This window comes from Sordaria macrospora, chromosome 5, assembly GCF_033870435.1.
Source record: "Sordaria macrospora chromosome 5, complete sequence".
Lineage (NCBI taxonomy): Eukaryota > Fungi > Ascomycota > Sordariomycetes > Sordariales > Sordariaceae > Sordaria > Sordaria macrospora.
Genome location: NC_089375.1, coordinates 1,375,137 through 1,394,229, shown reverse-complemented (window position 1 = coordinate 1,394,229; position 19,093 = coordinate 1,375,137). Strand labels below are relative to the sequence as shown.

Genomic DNA, 19,093 nt, shown 5'->3' with positions numbered 1-19,093 from the left:
GAACTGACAAAGAAAGGACGCGAGATTTAAACCGGATCAAACTTGCTCAGCGGCCTCTGAAATTGGCAAAGTATCCGAAGAACCCGTCTGCTGTAGATACACACTAGTGTTCGGGGAGGTCCTACGGGCCTCGGCTCTTCCGTAGAGGATGTAAAGCTGGTTCTGGATTTGGAGGTGCAAATGGAGGTGCAAATGAAGATGTAAATGAGATGCAAATAGTGTGCGGGGCGGCAGGCAAGCTGCCGCGGCCCTTCCGTCATGAAAAGAATTTGTTTTGCACGGTTGCTAACAGAATGAAATGTAAGATGTTAGTACTAACAATTATTCACGTGGGCTTTGTAGGCAGAAACGTTCGTGTGATAACAAATAGTTAGTGTGCGCGGGGCTCTGTTTGGATCCCGCCTACTGAAAGCACTAACGTACTAACCGCACGCAACCTGCATGACTTGAACTGTAAATATATAGTGTAGACACTCCCCGCTCACATCATGGACCATATGTTCAGCGGGCCAAAGAACATGATAGCACATACCGAACATAGTACATATGTAATCCATTGTCCATGAGCTCAGAGTATACTTGCGCAATCGTCATCAATGTCCTCCAAGGAAATCCGATGCAATTACCGTTCTCCAACATCACCCATCTTAAATCCGGACACAGTATACCAAAAATCGGCACCCAGTCTAGATACATGCGGACATTCGATATCAAGGAAAGCATGCTACCATGTCTTTCTCGTCTTGAGTGGGTCATCCCACGTAGAAAGAAGGGGAGCGTGCTGACATCGATTCAATTACTGAGCTTTGATTTGGAGTAAAAGGTAGCTTTTTCGGACTCGGGATCGTCGTGTCGTTTTTTGGGCTTTTTGACAGGATCTGATATCAAGATTCTGGGAACTCGAGGGAAGGGCGTACATCAGCATCCGCGCTGGCCATGCCTTAAGGCCCCGGACGCTGATGGCTATTTCAACCTTTTGCTTTTGCTTGCCGAGACAGTGGTTATGGGAAGGCGGAAATGTCCTGGATGAACCACTTCTGGAATTTGAAGAGGTCTTCCCACCGGAACTTCAACCAGACTTCATCAATGATGGTAGAAGTTGTAGGGTTGGAGTACAGTAGAAGTCGGAAGCGTGGCAGAGGTAACAACTAAGGTTGTAATGACTGGCACGAACTAAGCCGTCATGGATTTTGTTCACGGGTATGGCCTAGTCTCGATTCTGGAACCTTCACATAGTGATTCTCATTCATTCACCTGTCGAATTTCGGGATGGGCCATTCCTTCCTGGAAGTCAGGGTACAAAACGTAAGTACAGTCAAACCTGCAATTAACGATATTGGCGGTGGCAGGAATTTTGATTGTTATTCCCAGATTATCATTACTTCGAGAGTGCCAAGGATGCCAAGGCAGGCTCAAGGCAGGTACCTAGGCACAGAAATGCGGTGGTCAAGGTACCGGAAAGGGGGGAGTTGGTGACATTGTCCAGGTTGAGTGAGGTCTCCCACCTATCCAGTATAACGATCACCATATAAAACTGAGCCAGATTTTGATTGTAATTCCAATATGGAGATTATCGTTATTTTGCTATAATCTCTATACGAATGGAACAGTGGCAGCAAATCTGATAGGTATAACCAGGTTATCGTCATTCTTATAATCGTTAATTGCAGGTTTGACTGTATTCATCTGGACCTTTGTTTCTGGAATTATTCCGTCTTCACCTTCCTTTCTGTAGTCAAGGTTGGCTAGGTAGTACAATATTTGCACTTCGTACGCATTCTTCTTACAAGAAGAGATCGAGTACGTGTTGAACGAACGTGACGGTAAGAGAATGCCAGAGTCGTGAAAATTTCTGTCTTCTTAAAGATCTCGTTGGAGGGTATTCAAATGAAGGGATGAGCTATTGGTTCCATGTTGCTCGCTCGCAAAGAAAGAGCAAAGGATGTCTTGGCGCCCAGAAGCCTCCAAGTACTGTGGGAGATATGCCGAACCTGAAACCCAATGCTGCCAAGGACTGAGGAGATGCGACGTCGCTTGTCCTTAGGTTTCGCACCGAGGTCTGTATTATTTCTTCAGAATTTTGGGGCTTGTATAAGCCAATCTCATGTCGGTGAGAGCAGTATGAAATGGCTTCCGCGGCTGCAGAGGTACATCCAGCCACACCCACCCATCTAGCAATATCTTGCGCGCAGTTGTCGGCCACATCTTTGACAGATTTTAGGTTGGCCGATTGAGCTACTACTCCGACAAGTTCTGAGCTCCAAGTGGTGCCAGTTTGACACCGTCGGATTGTGAATCTGGGCCCAAGGAGTGTAACCATGGGTGTGTCACGCCCACGTTTAGTCCTCCGGAGCCTGTACAAATTAGGATATTGTCGCGAGCCAAGACGAAGACATCGAGGTGAGAGCTGCACCCCGCAAAATGCCCTGCCACTTGCAGATGGCTTGATGCAGATCAGATTCCAGCATCGGCATTCGACCCCAGAGTGAACATGGGGTGTTGGACCTTCACTCAGGCTTGGCACTGGGCATTCATCCACCTAGTTCTAGCCCAGACATCGCTTTCTACAACATCTCCGGTACTTTCGTAACTGAATACGAGCCATACAGTGTTGCCCCCTGGAACTGCATGTAATTCAGACACTATGGGGGACCGCCAAAAATTATGCACTGACTGGTGCTTATGCAGCATCTGGTGCTGACTCTTGGTTGGAGACAGGGATTTGTGTCCGCGGAGGGCTATGCAGTTAGAGGGCAACTTTTGGTGTATATGCAGTATAGGGGGTATGCAGTTGCTAGGGTCTTTACTGTATACCATACTTTGCTCTGCTGTGTTACGCGCAACGGGAGGTATTTACTAGTCAGGGTTTCCCCTAGTCCTCCACCTTTAGCAACATCACCACCACCGGCACATTTACAGTTTCACCAAGAGCACCCCGCGCCTTGGCCTCGGACCGAGACTGCATCGCAAGCTTGTCCCAAAGACATCTCGAGATGAGACTGCATCGCAAGCTTGTCCCAAAGGCGTAGAGGTCCCGAGACTTACATACTTCCAAGAAGTTCAAGACAATAGTCTGAGCTGTTGTGATTTGTTGCGGCTCTGCTTACCGCCCGCACCTTTGTTCTTTACGAGATAGCAACTAGGGGGGAGTTGAGGCTCATGAAAGCAGCGCACCTAGTGCCTGCTATGCTCGATCAAGCTGATCTTCGCTCTCCGCATTGCTGTTGCTTGGCTGGTCGCGAGGGACGGACTATGACTTCGTGAGGACTAGTCGTGTAACGTCCGAGGCAGGATCTTGAGATGGGTCAGCCGAGGTCGATGAGATCTTTATGCCTTTGGCCTTCAACTCCGCGAGGGGGGAGGATAGCTGCAGGACTTGGTAGGATGTTGAGATGCGACTGGGTGAGAGATGATTCAGGGTGGAGTGGAAGCAGGTCATCGAGGCTCAGGCAAGTGGCCAGAGAGAATCAACATGAAGGTTTTCAGAACTATAAAGGCGTCTTGCGCACCCTGATCAAACAACACATCTCTCTCTCTAGTCAGACAGCATCAACCCAGCCAGACAGCCAGCCCAGTCCCAGCAACTGCCACCTAGGATCTTCTTCAAAATACTCTTTGCGCACCATCTACCTTCCTTCCTTCCATCCCATCACCAATCTTACAAAATGAAGTCCTTCGTAGCCCTCTCCCTCGCGGCCCTCGCCCTTGCCAACCCTATCCCCGTCTCTAACGAGCCAGCCATCCTCGCTGAGCGTCAGACCCAGACCGGTATCACGTCTACCGAGTTCACCCGTCTCGGCTGCCGCCCCGTCATCTTCCTCTTCGCCCGCGGCTCGACCGAGATCGGCAACATGGGCTCTACCGTCGGGCCCCCGACCTCCAACGGAATCAAGGCCGCGCAAGGCGTCACCAATGTCGTGACCGAGGGTATCGACTACCCTGCCCTGCTGTCCACCAACTTCCTCCCTGGCGGTGCCGACCTGGGCGGTATCAGCGAGATGAAGAGGCTTCTTAACAAGGCTGCGACCGAATGCCCCAACTCCAAGATTGTCGTTTCTGGGTACAGGTATGGACATGACATCCTTGCCAGTCCCCAGTTTTCCCCCCTTAATACTCATACTAACCGCAACAAAAAAACAGCCAAGGCGCAGCCCTCGTCCACCGCGCCGTCGAGAGCATGTCCGAGGCGGTCAAGAACAAGATCGTGGCCGCCGTAACTTACGGTGATACCCAGCGCCTCCAGGACCGCGGTCGCATCCCCAACTTCCCCGAGGAGAAGACTCTCATCATCTGCAACACCGGTGACCTCGTCTGCGTTGGCCAGCTGACCATCCTCGCTCCTCACCTCGACTATAAGCGCCGCGTGCCTGAGGCTCTTGCTTTCATCAACGCTAGGCTGGCTGCTTAGATAGGTACTTGAAAGCAGTATCGATCAAGCTGGGATTGATCAGATGCTGACATCGGGGAATAACTCTGGACTCGAGTGCGCAACGAGTTCTGGAGGGACTTCCCAAGGGGGGCTGGAGGGGTGGCACATTGCTGTGGGAAACTCGCTGTCTGGTGGGCTTCATGTGGCATTTGCCTCTTCTATTTGTTGTTTTCTTTTTCTCTCGTAGCTTCGCTTTCGATATAGCAATCAAATTCTGGCCACAACATATTGTTTATACACATCAGTACTTAAAAGTTTATTAGCGCGATTCTCGTGACAAGGGTCTGCAAACATTCACAACAAAACAACGGGATAACCATATTCACAACAAAAAGTTGGAGAGAGTATATGAATCCGGCGAAACGCATCGGATTGATACCAACTTTTTGCATGAAAATTGGTGGAGTTTTGGTTGAGTTACGAAAAGTACGTTGCAAAGTCTTACGCTAACGAACTTACCAGTACTGATGTGTATAAATGCGGTGTAACTAGCGCCACAACATCTGCTGGGAACACTCCTTGCTCTTTCAGTGAGGGATGAGGTCTGAATCAAACCGATGGCCGGCCATAGCCGGTAAAAGCGCTCGGGTTGACTGATACTTGGTGAAGAGTGTCAAGTGATGTAGTGGAGAGAGGTTAGAAGCGAAAAAAGAAAGGCCGAAAATTGAAAAAAAGCTGGGGCCACCCGGGGATTGAACCCGGGACCTCTCGCAAGAATGCTCAGGATTGAACCCTAAGCGAGAATCATACCACTAGACCAGCGGCCCGTATCAGCTGATGAGCGTGTCTTCAATTCTTACCCTTACAAGTGCCTTCTGCTTTTCTTTTACCCCTTCTGTTGAAGTGGTATGTATTTTTATTTTTTTTATTTTTAAGAACACTTGTACACGCTGTTCATCCCTCGACCACCATCCCGGAGGCAATACTCTACCTCACTTCAGACATATAATTCCTGAAACAACCATTGCTTATTCCATCACCCGCCAGTCCCGGCTACTCGCCGAGCTGCACATCCTCATCGGAGGTCAAGACATCCAACCTTAGCTCTTCCAGACAGACGGCCCTGGAGGCTGGTAGGCATCCGGCTGCATGCTATACAGGTTCACCAGAATTCCAGGGTCGTTTGTTTTATAAGCACCGGGCAATGAGACCAAAGGCCCAGGGCTTCCATTACCCCCACCAGTGATCTGGATTTGAGAGCAGGCAATATAGAATTGGGCCTTGTTTGGCTGCGACGCCATGTGCAGCGCAATCTGTTCCACCCGCAAAAGGTACTCGCCGCTGGGAACGTTTGCTGGGATGGTTGCGTTTACTGTCGTGTACTGATCTGTCACCAAATTTCCGTTAGTCTGCGTTACAGGTTGCCATGTTAAATAAATGGGCGGTTTCATACTTTGACCTGGCCACGTGAGTTGCTTGTTCTTGTCCATTTTTGGCATGGTGGTGAAGATCTTGAACCAAACGGCGCCTGATCCATCAAACTTTGTAGCGGATGAGCCAGCCGGGACTCTGGCGAGATAATACTGTGTTGGGCCTGGGTGATTGATCTGCTGTGTTGAGATGTAGTGGATTGTTGACCCGGCAGGAACAGTTGCAACGCTTCCAGCCGTTTGCGAGGAATAGCAACGGATGTCACCACTCGTCGCACTTTCCACTCCTTGCTTGCTTTGGGCGTTCTTGGTCATGCGAGTGATGGTCCAGTCCTTCTCCTCCGCCTTGCCGTCAACCACGAGCCTAGGGAAGGTATCTAATACTTGGTTAGCAGTGAAGCAGATTGTGCCCGAATGTCTGGAATCAGGTTTAAGGAGGTTTACGTACAATGGGCTCGAGCAGCCACTGCAGCCAGGAGGATGTTGATGAAGAGCTTCATTGCTGCGAGACCCTTCTATACCAGAGTATGTGTGGAACTCAAAGGTGAATTTGACACCGAACCCCGAGAAAGGTTAAAGACATACCTTAATCTTCTGATGAGCTACGTTCTCCTTGGGTCTTATACGTCTTCCGCCATAGTCGTAGCTGTGTGGAAAGGTACTTCACGTACAGACCCGTTTGGACATCGAGCAAGGAGAATGTAAAAAGAAATATGAGCATTCGGGAAATGAGCTCCGAAAACGTGTCTGATCATACATCCATAATATAATCGGGTAAATGCCATCTTGGTATGCTGGCAACTATTGGTCCAAATTCTGGTTCGTTGTCGTCGTCAAGGAGTGCAAGTAGTGACTGCCGAACGTGCCAATATTGGGAGCATGCAGCCTCAAGATCACGTTCGTCGCAATAAATACCGTGCATAGATAATTACTACTTCCACTTGGGACGTAGGGTGTCAACACCTACCAGTGCAGTCATTCTCTCACACAATCAAAACGAGGGTAAGTAAGAGCAGTGACCCTGGTCAGGCTTTCGGTTGGTACGGTCAATCTGTGGTACGGAAAGATTGATGGAGACAAGACTCTCGCGTAAAAGGCAAAATATAGGCAGTGTTCATCGTGAGTTAATTAATGGTAGGTATGTGAACTATGTACAAGTTTCATAAGCCAATGCTGGGCATCGTCCTCCTTTATTAGGTACCTCATACACTCATACGGAAGCCCATACCAAACGGAGCTTAGCAGATGAAGACACTCGGTCCAGGGTTCTTGTACGAGGTAGGGACGGGATAGTTGATGTTGATCAGAATACCGGGGTCGGAAGCCTTGTAGGCTCCAGGGAACGAGACCTTGTTGCTAGGTTCAGTGTTGCCACCACCGGTGATGCTGAGCTGAGCGCACGAGATGTAGAACTGGGCAGCTCCCGAGCTCTGAGCGACGTGCAGTCCAATGTGCTCAGCACGGAGGAGATAGTTACCGGACTTGATGCAACTGGGGATCTTGACGGGGAAAGAACTCTTGCCTGAGAGAAAGTGTAGTGTCAGTACATGAACAGATTCACGAAGGATGTCCTCTATCGTGATGAATAATGCATTCTTACCATTGCTTGCCCAGGTCAGTTGCTGGCCAAATTGTGGCTGTTCATGCTGGATCTTGAACCAAACAGCACCCTCTCCGGTCCAGCTGTTGATGTCCTGGCCGTCCGGAACTCTGGCAAGGTAGAACTGCATGGGTCCCGGGTGGTAGACATTGGGAGCCGCGCCGTACGTGATGGTAGTTCCAGCAGCGACGCTGAGAGTAGACTGGGCAGGGCTGTGGGAAGACTGGAAGCACCGGATCTGGTTGGAGTTCACATTGTCGACAAAGCCGTTGTTCTGCCAATTGTCCGCCCTGCGAACATATTGCCAGTCGGCAGTCGTTCCGCTGTTTGCCCACACCTTGGGAAACGTGTAGTGGGCGCTGGTGCCGGCCGCGGCGGCGAGGAGAAGAGTGACCGATGGAAGCATAATAGGCAGCGTGGAAGTTCGGTAACCGTCAGGATCGTGAACTCGAGACTCGGATACTGGATCTTTCACCACAGACATCGAGAGTTGGAAATGAAGCTCCTTTTGAACTTCTTTGAACTTCCATACCTGCTACCATTCCCCGATACCCGGTCAGGCGACCCAGGTCGTCAATGCACCTCACTCGCTTGATGTTTCGATGGCAAGCCATAACCTCATCGAGCTTCTTCCGCAACCCAATTCAGCATGAAAATACTTGGCGGAGATTGTCATTCCCCGGTCTTCAGGCTTCGGTAGCCGGCTGGCCGCCTTGTCCCGGCCGGATAAAGTCATGGTCGACCACTCGGAGGGTTGCGGTGCATGAAAACACTATAGGACAAAGCAACGGCAGTTGTCAACCTCCTCCGTTCCAAGATTTCCGTATGCTTGGAGGCGTTGCGGGGTGCAGATGACGCCTGCAAGATGGCAGCGGGATGTCAGCTCGTCTGGTTCTCAGAGTCGTAACCCGAGATCAAGAACATGTCAAAGGTTTGGCTCGGTACGATGCGTCCGTTTTCCCTTCTTGGCAAGTGGATGTTGACGGTTCCGAAGTATCGGCGGTGTTGTGACGTAGTTTGTTTACACCCCCTGAATGCGAGCTTGGACCAGGAGCTGGAGCGATCATCTCATCTCGTTCTTAAAAGCAAACCGTATCGCCGCTCATAAACCAAATATTTTCGTGACAGGTGATGATGGTTGCCGCCTTCGGACAACATGTTGTTGACTTGAGACACGCCATTGGACGAAGCTCCTTCCACAAGGGTGGAGTTAGTGCCTTGCATTCGTGCGCTAGAGGGCACCTGAGTGGGCAACAACCCCAAAACTCCTTCCTTCTTTGGCATCAAGATCGGAGGCATGAAACCTTATCTAGGCGGCACCCGCGCAGATCACGGCGTGCGACTCGGGGCAAGAATGAAGGAGGGAGCCCACCTCGACCACGGCAGGAACTCAGATATCCGTTTGTATCTGTGTGCTGCCTGCTCGATAACTTGAACACCCCGCATCTTCTGTGCTACCCGCGATCTTCAACTTTTCCACAACACCAACTTGCCATTTTCAAGGCCACGATTTCGACGACAACCGAGAAAATGTCAAAGACCGGTTCCATTAGCCTACAGGTCCTTCGGGACAATCCCGTAGAGGAAGGAGAGACCAACGCGCAGGTTGTTGATGCTTTGGAGGCTGCGCTCAACGTCAACGATGATGCTCTCATTCCCCAGGCCGCCAAGCGTCTCGCAGAGCAGCTAGACAGCATTACACTCGCGCGCGACGGCGCTGCGGACAAGGAATCAGAAGTCGAGAACGCTCGATACAACGTGTACACCACCTTGCTGGCAGCAGTGCAACAGGTACCTGCTGATCATGAAGCGCACCGCCGGTTCGCTTTGGTCCTGCATGACTTAGCCGGTCTGGATGGACATCCAGTTAGTCTCCTGCCACGGAACTATGAGGGATGATCGAGTTGCTGACACTGAATCTGTAGACATGGAAGGGGTTGGAGGGTTTCGCCATCTGCAACAGAGATGCATGGAACGGTACGAAAACACAGAGATTCTGGATCGTTCAACCCGGAACGTCACGGAATGAAAGGCATGATTGCTAACAGCTTGATATCAGATCCAAGCCTCAGTTTTGAGCCTGTTAAAGATCCAGAGGCCTATGAAAAATGGTGCAATCTCAACGCCTTCGTAGCGACTTTGCTCAGTACGGGCGCAATCAGCTGGCGGGAACTGCCCATTTGGGAACTTCGCGATGGTCTAGAGGAGAGCCTAGAGGAGCTGTCCCAGGAAAACAAGGACACCCGGGTTGTAGTCGCCACGCTGTGGATCAAGCACACTGGAAATTTCATCTGGGAGCAGGCACTCTCGGGCAAGCTGGAAGACTTGGATGAGACGGATTCAAGGATGCTTAGAGCTGGAGAGCTTTATCATGGCCAGCCGGGGTATTCGCGGGACAGGTGGGACTTCTGGAAGAAGCGCCTTGGGGAGCTACGAAGCCAGGTCAGCGAGTCGCGAAGCTCTGCCGTTGATGAAGCTATTGGGGCTATGACGGAGTTGGAAGGCAAGAACTAAATGGCGTAATGATCCAAGAAGCACCAGCAGAGAAGTGATGTTGGGTCATGGGGCTATACTCATTGTTCACTCCCATTTGAAGCGCCTGGGTCCACGGTTGAGACACGTGCAACCTGCTATTGTCAGGGATTCTGGTCAAGTGGTGTAGGGTAGAGAAATCGGAAAGATTTACATATGCTAAATGGTCCAAAATCGCAAAGAAACCAAGTCGATTCCTTGTCGGTGATCACAATGCCTCTAGAGATCCCGTCTTTTCAAGGCACATTTATCAGACACACAGGCTTTCAAGGGTGCGGATTGGGAAGCTGGAAAGCAGATAAGGTCTACAATAAGGGTATTTCTTCAACAAGGCCTCATGGCGCAACGGTAGCGCGTTCGACTCCAGATCGAAAGGTTATCCGTTCAAATCGGGTTGGGGTCATTCAACAGATCTTTTTGCGTTTTTCATGCCCTCGATTTTTCATTTCTTGCATCTTATTCCCCAATTGTTTTGCGATTGCCTTGCAAGTTTAGAATTTTTGCCTTCTCCGAATTTTTTGGTAACAAGGCAGGAGCGCACCGCACTTGACTGCGTTTGGCAGGATACCGGAGAGGAAGGGATGCAACTGAGCGATTCCAAGTTGAGCCAGAAGCATACATACCATTTTGAGACCGTATAAACAACGATAGAATTACTAAAGGTATACTAATACCCCAAAGCTCGTCATGCAGTGACCATAGACCCAACAGCATCAATATACGAAAATGGCAAGACGATGCCATGAGGCACGGCCTTGCATCCAAGCCGAGCGTCCTCTCTAGTCGAGAACCTTGTAGCTACTCACCTGCAGCCCATATTCCACACGCCTAAGTAGACAGGCAGGAGCTTTCAAGACGAATGCACAAAAACATCGTATTTCATGGAGAATGCACTGGATGATGTCTTTGATATTGTGAGTGTGATTTGCTTCCCCTTACCTCCGTTCCATGCGCTGCTTGGTATCAATCCGAGATATGCACCTATCCAGCCCGTACACCAAAAACAGGAAGCAAATTACTAACTGTAACAAAAGGAGAAATAACGATAGACGATCCCATCGCCGTGGATGGATCGAATAATACAATGCAACGCCGTTCTATGCAACAACCTGATTCCATGTATTGTACTCTCTCATATCCTGCTCAAGCAGTTATGCCTCCAGCCGATTGTATAGTCCCTGTTATCCCATCATTTGCTCCCACTGCCGGCGTGTTTGAAACATTGGAAGGTACGTTCACCGATGTCACCACCTGGTCAGCAACGGCCGGCGCTGCCGCTGTCTTTTGCGCCTGCGCTTCCGCCAGCTTCTTTATTTGCTGTTGCATCTCCTCCCGTCTCTTCTCCCTGGCTAGACTCATTTCCTTTTCCGCCTCAACGGCCTTCGCTCGTCTTGCTTCCACCTCGTCTCTCTGCACCACTCTTCTCAGCGCCTCTGAGGCTTGTATCAGACCATCAATACTGATTGCATGATTGGTCATCTGATGGTTGATGTAGCTGTAGATATGCGCCGCCGAATCACAGGCAAGCAGCTGGCGTTCATTCAGCTTCAGCAGAGCCAATGCGACCTGGAATAGGAACACCCCACCGTCATGGGTGCAAAGCAGTACGTCCCAAACGCGAAAGAGGGCCTCGGCAGAAAGGCAGTCTGTAAAAACGGACAGGAACCACTGGAACGTCATCGTCTCGAGAGTGATGCCAAGCTCTTCGAAGTGAGCACTAAGCTTGGGGAGAACCTCGGACACATATTGTCGCAAGACCTGCTGGTCAGCCCTGGAGGCGAGAAGGCTATGGTCAAAGTAGTTGGGCGGGAGGATATTCTCAACAATAGACACCAGGATCCAGAAAGCGTCCTCGGCGCAGGGGGTGATAAGAAGAAGATTGGCGACGACGAGGTTCATGCCCTGACAATAGCCCACATCCGGATTACGCCGGGCATAGGCAAGTAGCACCTCGTTGAGCTTTTCAACTCCTGGACCCTTACGGAAGAAGATGTTGTCCGTCAGGGTGCGAGTAATATCGGCCTTGATCTGTGCCACGACTTGCGCATCGTCCTGATCCTCTGGCCGGTTGACAAGGTCATCGTAATAGCCTGGGATGCGCAAAGCTATGGTCCCGCAACATTCGGACCAGATCTTGGACCGATAGGCGACAGGAATGCCACCAAGTATGAGTTGCCTAAACTCATTGGCCTTGGCACGTCCAACCTTGCCTTGAATACCCAAACTCGCGACACCTATCAGCTCACCGTCTCCTAGTCTTGTCTCAGGCATCACTGCTTCGGCCCTCTGAAACCTAGCCTCGGCGGCGGCGGCGGCAGCGGCAGCGGCAGCCTCTCCGTCCCGTTTTCTTTCCGCCCGCACCTTACGGAGGAAGTCGTTCCACCGCACAGTCTTTTCCCTTTGCAGTGTATCGTGGAGCTGATTGAGGTTTTGCAACAACAGCCTAACAGGTTCCGCATCCTCCTTTGCCATGTTGCCTGAGGACGATTGTTGCTCCCCTTCGTCTGGTGAGGGTTCATCCTCATTCTCTGGCATTGCGATAGCGGTGATGGCAGGAGTAGCCGAGGGGACGAACCCACGCTCCTCTGACGTTATCAAGCCAGGCGATCTGGGTGCCTCGGGTACCTCACCACCTTCCATCACCTCGAAGCCTGGTACGGTAATCAACGGGGTGTGAGAGAGCAGTTCGGTTGGGAATGTTGCGATTTTGAGGTAATCCTGCCACTTTCTCGGCTTAGAATCATCCCGCTGTTCCTCAGCCGAAGGAGATTCCTGCCCGGCCTCGTTCGCTGTGTCTCCCCTGCCACTAGAGCCCTCGTCCAACATGACCGGGGATAACCTGTTCCGGCCAGTGCTAAGCATCTCGGTACGACTGGGCTTCTTTACATGGCGCGCCATTCTGGCGGCCTCTCTTTGCCGTTTCTTTCTTCGCTGATCATAGATAAAGCCGAAGCGGTCAGTAAGAAATTCGGACCCAAAATGGTTGTTGTATATGTGCGTCAGTGTTGGCGGCTGAACTTCGGGGGGGAGAATGGTGTCCATCTCGACCGGGCCATAACTCTGCTGGCGAGACACAAGGTCTCTCGAGGGACTGGACCCCATGGTATCCCACCGGTCCTGTTGCTGATATCGCTGGGGCACATCAATAGGTTTAGCGGGGCCGGTAGGGCGGCGCATCGCCATGAGCGATCTAGGGCCCGTTTGGGAGGCTGAGACTGTACGGTTTGAGACGGAGCTTGCGGCGCGGCTTGATGTAGACGGCGTTCTCATGGAGCCCCCGGGTTGGCGCGCGGTGTTGGCACGGCCGCGCATGTCACCGTTACGTCCCGTGGTTGCACCACCTGCAACCAGCCGTAAAGCAAGACTGGCCAGCGACGATTTCCGCGACTCATTCGCTGAGTTGATGCTGGATGCCCTACTAGAGCTCTGCACAGAGTCTGTCGAGTCCGTCTCGGGCGGGTTGAACAGATCGTCGGCCAGTGTCGGGCGGCGCTCACTGCCTCTGATGACCGTCTTGGAGGTATCCATAGCACCTGCACCTGTACCAGTGCCAGCACTAGTGACGCTGCTCGGCCGACCTGAATTCTTTGCCGTCGTACCAGTACCCCACAGAAAGTCTTTCCAGCCCTTGGTCGTACCCTTTGTGGTTTCAGTATCGGCTGCAGGAGGCACCGACATGGTGGTAGCGCGTATGGTTGCGTCATTCAGGCCTGTGCTTGCGCCGATGGTTCTGAGGTCGTGGGTCATGGCTTCGTTCATGAGATCTGATAATCCGTTGTCGTTGGTGCCTTTTCTGGCCATACTTGTCTGTTTGGCATCCTGCTCGATCGCGCGCAGGCGAGTTTCCAGGTCCAGGGTAGACAGACCGCATTCCAAGATAATCTTTCGCAGGGCGCGTTCTCGGTCGTCGGCACGTCGGCGCAAAGTAGCGATCTGAGCATCGCGCTCTGCGAGATCCTGGGATATCTGTCTGACCAGGTTGACGGCGCCATGGCGAGCGATCAGGCGCTCAATGTGGGCGTTGTCGGCGTGGTGAAGGGAGCCAGGGATCTTGTTGGCGGTAATAGGCACATCTTCGAAGAGTGCGTTGCGTGTATCTGGCTCGGGCTCTGCCGTGGTCAAACTTTCGACAATAGAGGCAGGCCGTATCAGCTGAGGCCGTGGAGCTTCAAGGGTTTGGTGCGGGTCGCTGTCGTTGCTCACGGAGTCGGCGACGGAGATGGGATCGGACGACTTTCGCGAGTTCCGCGAAGGTGATATGGAGGGCGAGAAAGCGGATGGGTTGAGCTCGAAAAACGACAGCTCCTGGCGGGGCGACTCAGGCGAGAAGGAAGGGAACGAGGTAAGCGACTTGTCGGACGGGGCGATGGAAGACGCGGAACTGGACGGGTATGATGTCAACCTATTGCGGGCGCGGGCGGTGCTTGAAGTTCGAGACCGGTGGCTCCGGGTAGTAGAGAGGACGGACTGTTGCGACACTGAGCGTTCAAGAGTAGTTACGGCGGCGGCAGCGGAAGCGATGGCGGCAGCTGAAGTGGTCGTAATCGGCGGCGTAGAGTCCTCCATGTCTTCCAGTGTGTCGGACCAGGACCAGGGCAGCGCGCCTCATGTGGATGTCATGGCCTTGCTCGGTCGACTTGGTGATGTGCGCCAGTCGTAGCGTCTACTTAATGGACTTGGAAGAGTGACGGGAATATGTAGAGAGGTAGCTGGTAGTTTCTGGTTGGAAGAGGTTCGCTATTGTCAACTGTCAAGGTACTGCAACTGTAACTGTAGCTGCAGCTGTAGCCATGTCGGGTCGAGATATCCAAACAAATGAGCTGAATCAGTCAGAAATATCTAGAGGCCAGGGAAGAAAACGACGGGAGGAACTGGAGACGGCGGCAAGCAGGAAAGTTGACGACAGCTCGCGAGGGGTCTGGGTTGAGGGCCGCAAGTGGCCGTGATGAATGACACTAGCAAATAATCTAACCAGGGCTGAGAGGGTGTCAACACGTCAAAGCCCACTCGTAGTAACGTATTGACGTGTAATTACTGGGACACGTGGAGTACCCCGCTTAAGGCTTTCTGTAAGTAGAGATACCTACCGTCCTCCATGAGCCCACTGTTGTTTCCACACTCAGCTAGACTCATTGACGTGAAAGTAGGTAGAGGTACCTCCAGAAAACTATTCTGAGGATCGTAACAGTCTCGACGTTGAAAGGCATCGTGGTGCACGGTTAAGTTACCGTCACCCTCCATCTCTCTCCCTCCCTTCAGTCACAGTTCACCCTTCATTGCTGTCCAACTGTTCGAATTGTGCCCGACTGAAGGCTTTGCACCGTACGTGACATTTGCCATTAGCGTCTTTACGATTCCATTCGTTGGTGGACGTGACTGCCCTCCAGTGGACACACGTGTTTTCCGGCATCGGATGTCAAGGGAGAGAAGCAGAAATGGTGAAAGGCAGGAGTGGAGGGAGAAACAAGAAAGATGGAGCAGCAAAAAGTAGCAGCGAGATGCGTCGCTTGTTACGCGTAATATACTGTATGACTCTTTGAGATATCGAGATTCCTCCAGCGAGATGATATCACTTTCCAGATTTCCATCCACGGCAGCCCTTGTTGCAGTGTTGTCCCTTGAATCTGAGCGTCACTCACTGGGTGGACACTGCAAACTTTTACGGAAACAAAAATAAAAAAAAACGAGAGATCAACAACCAAGGTCCGATCTCTTTCCTGTTCCTTGATGCTCGGGTCTGTTTTCGTTCCCGGCCGCGGCAAAACCCACAATGCTTGTCTCTCTTTGGTGCCTTGATTGCCTGCATTAGCACCGTTTCAAGTTTCTTTTCGTAAAACAGACATTGAATGATTTTCATTTTTACATACACAAGTAGTACATGCACCCCGTCATGTAGTATCATTTTCCCGATCGTCGACCTCTGTCATTAAACACCTCCCACTGATGCTTTCACTCTCCATCTGGACCAGCCCGGCCGGCCAATTCAAGTTTTTATACATGTTCCTGGTGCTTTCTTAGCTACCGTATTTTGCCATTTCATGCCACCAAATGAGATTGAGTAGAAATTTAGGGTAAAACATCACATACAAGACGGGTATCCCTTTTGTCCTGTGTCGTGCTGTTGCTGAAAACCGTGGCCCGCCCAGCGCCCAGTATCCTGTCTCCTTGTGTCCTATTTCCTAGTACGCCTTTTCCTCTGTCTCCGTTTACGTACCTATAATCCTCTATCCTGTCTCGGTGCGCAAGGTCGTGCCGCTTCCGTACTACCACTCATGTACTGAACACTAGAGCATTGTCCGCCTTCAGAACAATCCGCCGTCTTCCTCGTGCAACGTTGACACGGCCGCAGAGTTGCTTGTTCTTCCCGGCCCTCCCGTCACCGCAAACCCGATCGGACCACTACTACTTACAGCAGAGGACATGGTAGAGATGGCCATCGGCCTCAGCGGTAATCTAGGTGGCGGGCTCACGGCGCATGTAGAGATAGATCTGGCGCCCCTGACGGGCGATAGCGCTCCGGTCGCATGACCAGAGTTACCAACAATCGCGCTGGCCACTTTCCTTCCGCTCCCGTTCCCGTTCCCGTTGCCGTAACTGTCTCCGTAACCGTTGTCGCTCCAGCTCCCCCAGCTGCCACGGTCTTGGCCCGAGTATTCCCCAACAACGTGATGGTCACCAGAGGCTCGCTCATCCCTCGGCGATGAGACAGCCCGCGCTGGATTCCACATTGGACTCGCACTGCTGCCGCCCATAGCCAAGGACGAGGTATGTGATAGCGGCGAAACAGGCTGAGGAGATGCTGATGGCACCGATCGGTTCATCCGTGATCCAAACGGAAACGGTGCTGGTTTTACCAAGTCCGGTATCTCCAGTGGCCCCTCGTGCGGTCGCGGAGGGCGTGTTGGTGATGTGGGCGGCGGAGACGTGGTTCCAGAAAAGGAAAACGCTTCATTCCGTAAAGATGACGGTCCTGTTGTCGAGCCTGCTCCATAGCTGCTCAAACTCCCGCGGCTTCTGGGCGCGCCAGAACCATGTATTCCAAACAATGCCGGGGGAGGTAGACTAGGAAGACTGCCAGTAGTGCCGTGAACCCTTGGTGTGCGCTCGTACCGCGGAACAAGCTTGTTCGTCGTAGGCGATGTTATCGGTGACGACGGAAACATGACGCTGGAGTGGCCGCCGCCGCCGCCGCCGCCATGGCTGTGTGCCGGGGTGAGCGGTGTCAGGGGCGGAGAAGGCGACTGGTTGTGGCCCGACCGCAGGATCGAAGGGAGCAGCTTGCGGTCCCGTAGGCGGAGAGGAGGTATCAGCGGCCTGGAATCGTGGCTGGACGCAATTAGCGGCGTGGGCGAGCCCCTTGGAGCGATCCCGTTATCTAACCTCGAGCGAGACCGTCCCCGGACGTCATCCAGGCCAGACCGGTGCTTCTTATGTCTTTGCAGGCATAAGAAGGCCAAAGCAACCATGACGATGAACCCGGTAACCGAACATACCGAGATTGCTGCATTGACCCCCATAGGGAGCCCGCCTTTGGATGTCGTAGTCCCATTGTTTAAACCAAAAGACTCGGCAACCGTGGGCCGGGCAGGTGTTGCTGATAGCCATGATGGGTCCGTTATGAGAGTGGCATCATCAGTTGTGGTTAATGTTGCTGTGGACGTTGATAAAGACGGAGTCGTAGCTGCGCTTGAGAGTGCTGGGCTGCTTAAGGGTGTCGCGCTTCCAGAAGTCGAGGGGATGGATATCGGTTCTTGAATGACCGGCGGGGATGGGGTCGACATGGGGTTAATCTTGACTCCTGTTGGTGAACATAGCCCGGCTCCTCCTTCGTTGGTCTGGCAGACAAAGTCCTTAGGTGGTGGTCCTGGGTCTAATACCGAGTGAAATCCAATGCTGCCATCTCACGTTAGCATTTGTAAGTATTCTCAATAGAAGCTCATAACGACCAACTGGAAATGCTCACTCACTCCTGGCAGCTGTTGATGATCAGGTCGACGTTTGCTGGTTGTCCTACTTAGCCCGAGACACTGACGATTACTTCTCCGGCTACCACTCACGGTCTTGTTGCAGCCCTCCCGTCTGATTTATCCAGACTCCGCAGAACGTTGTGTCGCACCAATATAGCGACCAAAATCGAGAGCTGGGCGTCTTGCTCGTCAGATCCTTGCAAATGTATTTCCAGCCCTCGGAGGTCTCGTGTTCGATCGACACCGTCTCTAGAAACTGGTCCCTGCAAGATTGCAAACACTGTTTCGCTTCTGCTGTTGGCGATTCGCCTCGTCGTATCTCGATCGCTTCCATGTAGCACCCGCATTCCTCATCGCCCCCGCTTGAGCTCCCCATACCTTTCGCGGTTACCTCCAAGGCCATCTAGTTGAGTGCCCAGGACGTGTACGAAGCTGAGCTAGAAGTCGATGGTACAGTCAAATGCATAGTACTTGGCTACTTCACCATAACTGCATGACTGAACCCCGATATGGTGAGTTTGTCGCGCGGGGAGGTGTCGGAAGATATATAGAGACCAAAGCGCTTGACTGGTGTCAAACCGCCTGCTGCGTAGAAAGAAGGATATAATCAAGAGAGTGTTAATAACTAATCAAGTGAGAGGATAACAGCCAGATCGCTTGCCCAACCGATAAGTGGCGGTTCTTCGAGCAGAAGATTCCAGGAGTGAGCTTAAGGTCTTGAGAGACCCGTGGGAACGGGTGTGAAGTTCTGCGCGATACTATATACTCAATCAGGCGGCTTTCACATCAGAGGTCATGCGTCCTAAAAGAGATAGGAGAAGCCCATGATTTTGAGGAACGGGAACACAGCATCGTCCGAGTCACCACGGGAGGGGTTGCTAGACATGTACACTGGATAGAAAGAAGATGAGAATGAGAGACAAAAGGACAGGTAGAAGGAGGGAGGACTACTGGTTGCTGGAGCAAACGAAGCATCAGCCGGGTGAGAAGGAGATCCACATCGCCTGGAAAAGGAGGATTCTGTGTTACACGGTAACTGCGCGTCTCCGTTGCCCGACGAGAATAGTCTCGTATGAGGGCCGGGAAGGGGTGAGGTTGTCTTGCCACTAGAAGCTTGGGAGCCTGCAGGCATCCGCTGGGCTTCGCAAAGAGAAAGATCTCCCTGTCGAGTCCTCGCCCATGGTTTCGCAGGCCT

General features: G+C 52.1%; 6 protein-coding genes and 2 non-coding genes across 8 annotated transcripts; 3 read left to right on the top strand and 5 right to left on the bottom strand.

The window, feature by feature from the left end:
• The first annotated feature begins 3,265 nt into the window (after positions 1-3,265).
• SMAC4_04107 (uncharacterized protein) lies at positions 3,266-4,680 on the top strand. The gene is made up of 2 exons (XM_066090055.1): positions 3,266-4,066; positions 4,141-4,680. Exons 1-2 carry the CDS (start codon positions 3,666-3,668, stop codon positions 4,406-4,408), a joined length of 669 nt encoding a protein of 222 aa, XP_065947131.1. The 5' UTR covers positions 3,266-3,665; the 3' UTR covers positions 4,409-4,680.
• Positions 4,681-5,106: 426 nt separating this feature from the next.
• Positions 5,107-5,196, bottom strand: SMAC4_13787. Its single transcript is given in 2 exon segments — positions 5,107-5,142; positions 5,161-5,196. It is a non-coding gene; the product is annotated as a tRNA-Pro (tRNA).
• Positions 5,197-5,272: 76 nt separating this feature from the next.
• SMAC4_04106 (uncharacterized protein) lies at positions 5,273-6,367 on the bottom strand. The gene is made up of 3 exons (XM_003346625.2): positions 6,248-6,367; positions 5,823-6,176; positions 5,273-5,756 (listed from the first exon to the last, which is right to left on the bottom strand). The coding sequence occupies exons 1-3, from the start codon at positions 6,297-6,299 to the stop codon at positions 5,470-5,472; spliced, it is 693 nt and encodes a 230-aa protein (XP_003346673.1). The 5' UTR covers positions 6,300-6,367; the 3' UTR covers positions 5,273-5,469.
• A 543-nt stretch (positions 6,368-6,910) lies between these two features.
• Positions 6,911-7,883, bottom strand: SMAC4_04105 (uncharacterized protein; the record flags this gene model as incomplete). Its single annotated transcript, XM_003346624.2, has 2 exons — positions 6,911-7,321; positions 7,400-7,883. The coding sequence occupies 2 exons, from the start codon at positions 7,881-7,883 to the stop codon at positions 7,038-7,040; spliced, it is 768 nt and encodes a 255-aa protein (XP_003346672.1). The 3' UTR covers positions 6,911-7,037.
• A 650-nt stretch (positions 7,884-8,533) lies between these two features.
• On the top strand, positions 8,534-10,102 carry SMAC4_04104 (uncharacterized protein; the record flags this gene model as incomplete). The annotated part of the gene is made up of 3 exons (XM_003346623.2): positions 8,534-9,265; positions 9,325-9,376; positions 9,459-10,102. 3 exons carry the CDS (start codon positions 8,534-8,536, stop codon positions 9,911-9,913), a joined length of 1,239 nt encoding a protein of 412 aa, XP_003346671.2. The 3' UTR covers positions 9,914-10,102.
• Positions 10,103-10,262: 160 nt separating this feature from the next.
• SMAC4_13786 lies at positions 10,263-10,334 on the top strand. The gene has a single exon. It is a non-coding gene; the product is annotated as a tRNA-Trp (tRNA).
• Positions 10,335-10,802: 468 nt separating this feature from the next.
• SMAC4_04102 (uncharacterized protein) lies at positions 10,803-15,068 on the bottom strand. Its single transcript, XM_066090054.1, has one exon. The coding sequence runs from the start codon at positions 14,495-14,497 to the stop codon at positions 11,075-11,077; it is 3,423 nt and encodes a 1,140-aa protein (XP_065947130.1). The 5' UTR covers positions 14,498-15,068; the 3' UTR covers positions 10,803-11,074.
• A 49-nt stretch (positions 15,069-15,117) lies between these two features.
• Positions 15,118-19,087, bottom strand: SMAC4_04101 (uncharacterized protein). The gene is made up of 4 exons (XM_066090053.1): positions 17,989-19,087; positions 17,899-17,932; positions 15,799-17,824; positions 15,118-15,722 (listed from the first exon to the last, which is right to left on the bottom strand). The coding sequence occupies exons 1-3, from the start codon at positions 18,299-18,301 to the stop codon at positions 16,234-16,236; spliced, it is 1,938 nt and encodes a 645-aa protein (XP_065947129.1). The 5' UTR covers positions 18,302-19,087; the 3' UTR covers positions 15,118-15,722; positions 15,799-16,233.
• Positions 19,088-19,093: the final 6 nt, after the last annotated feature.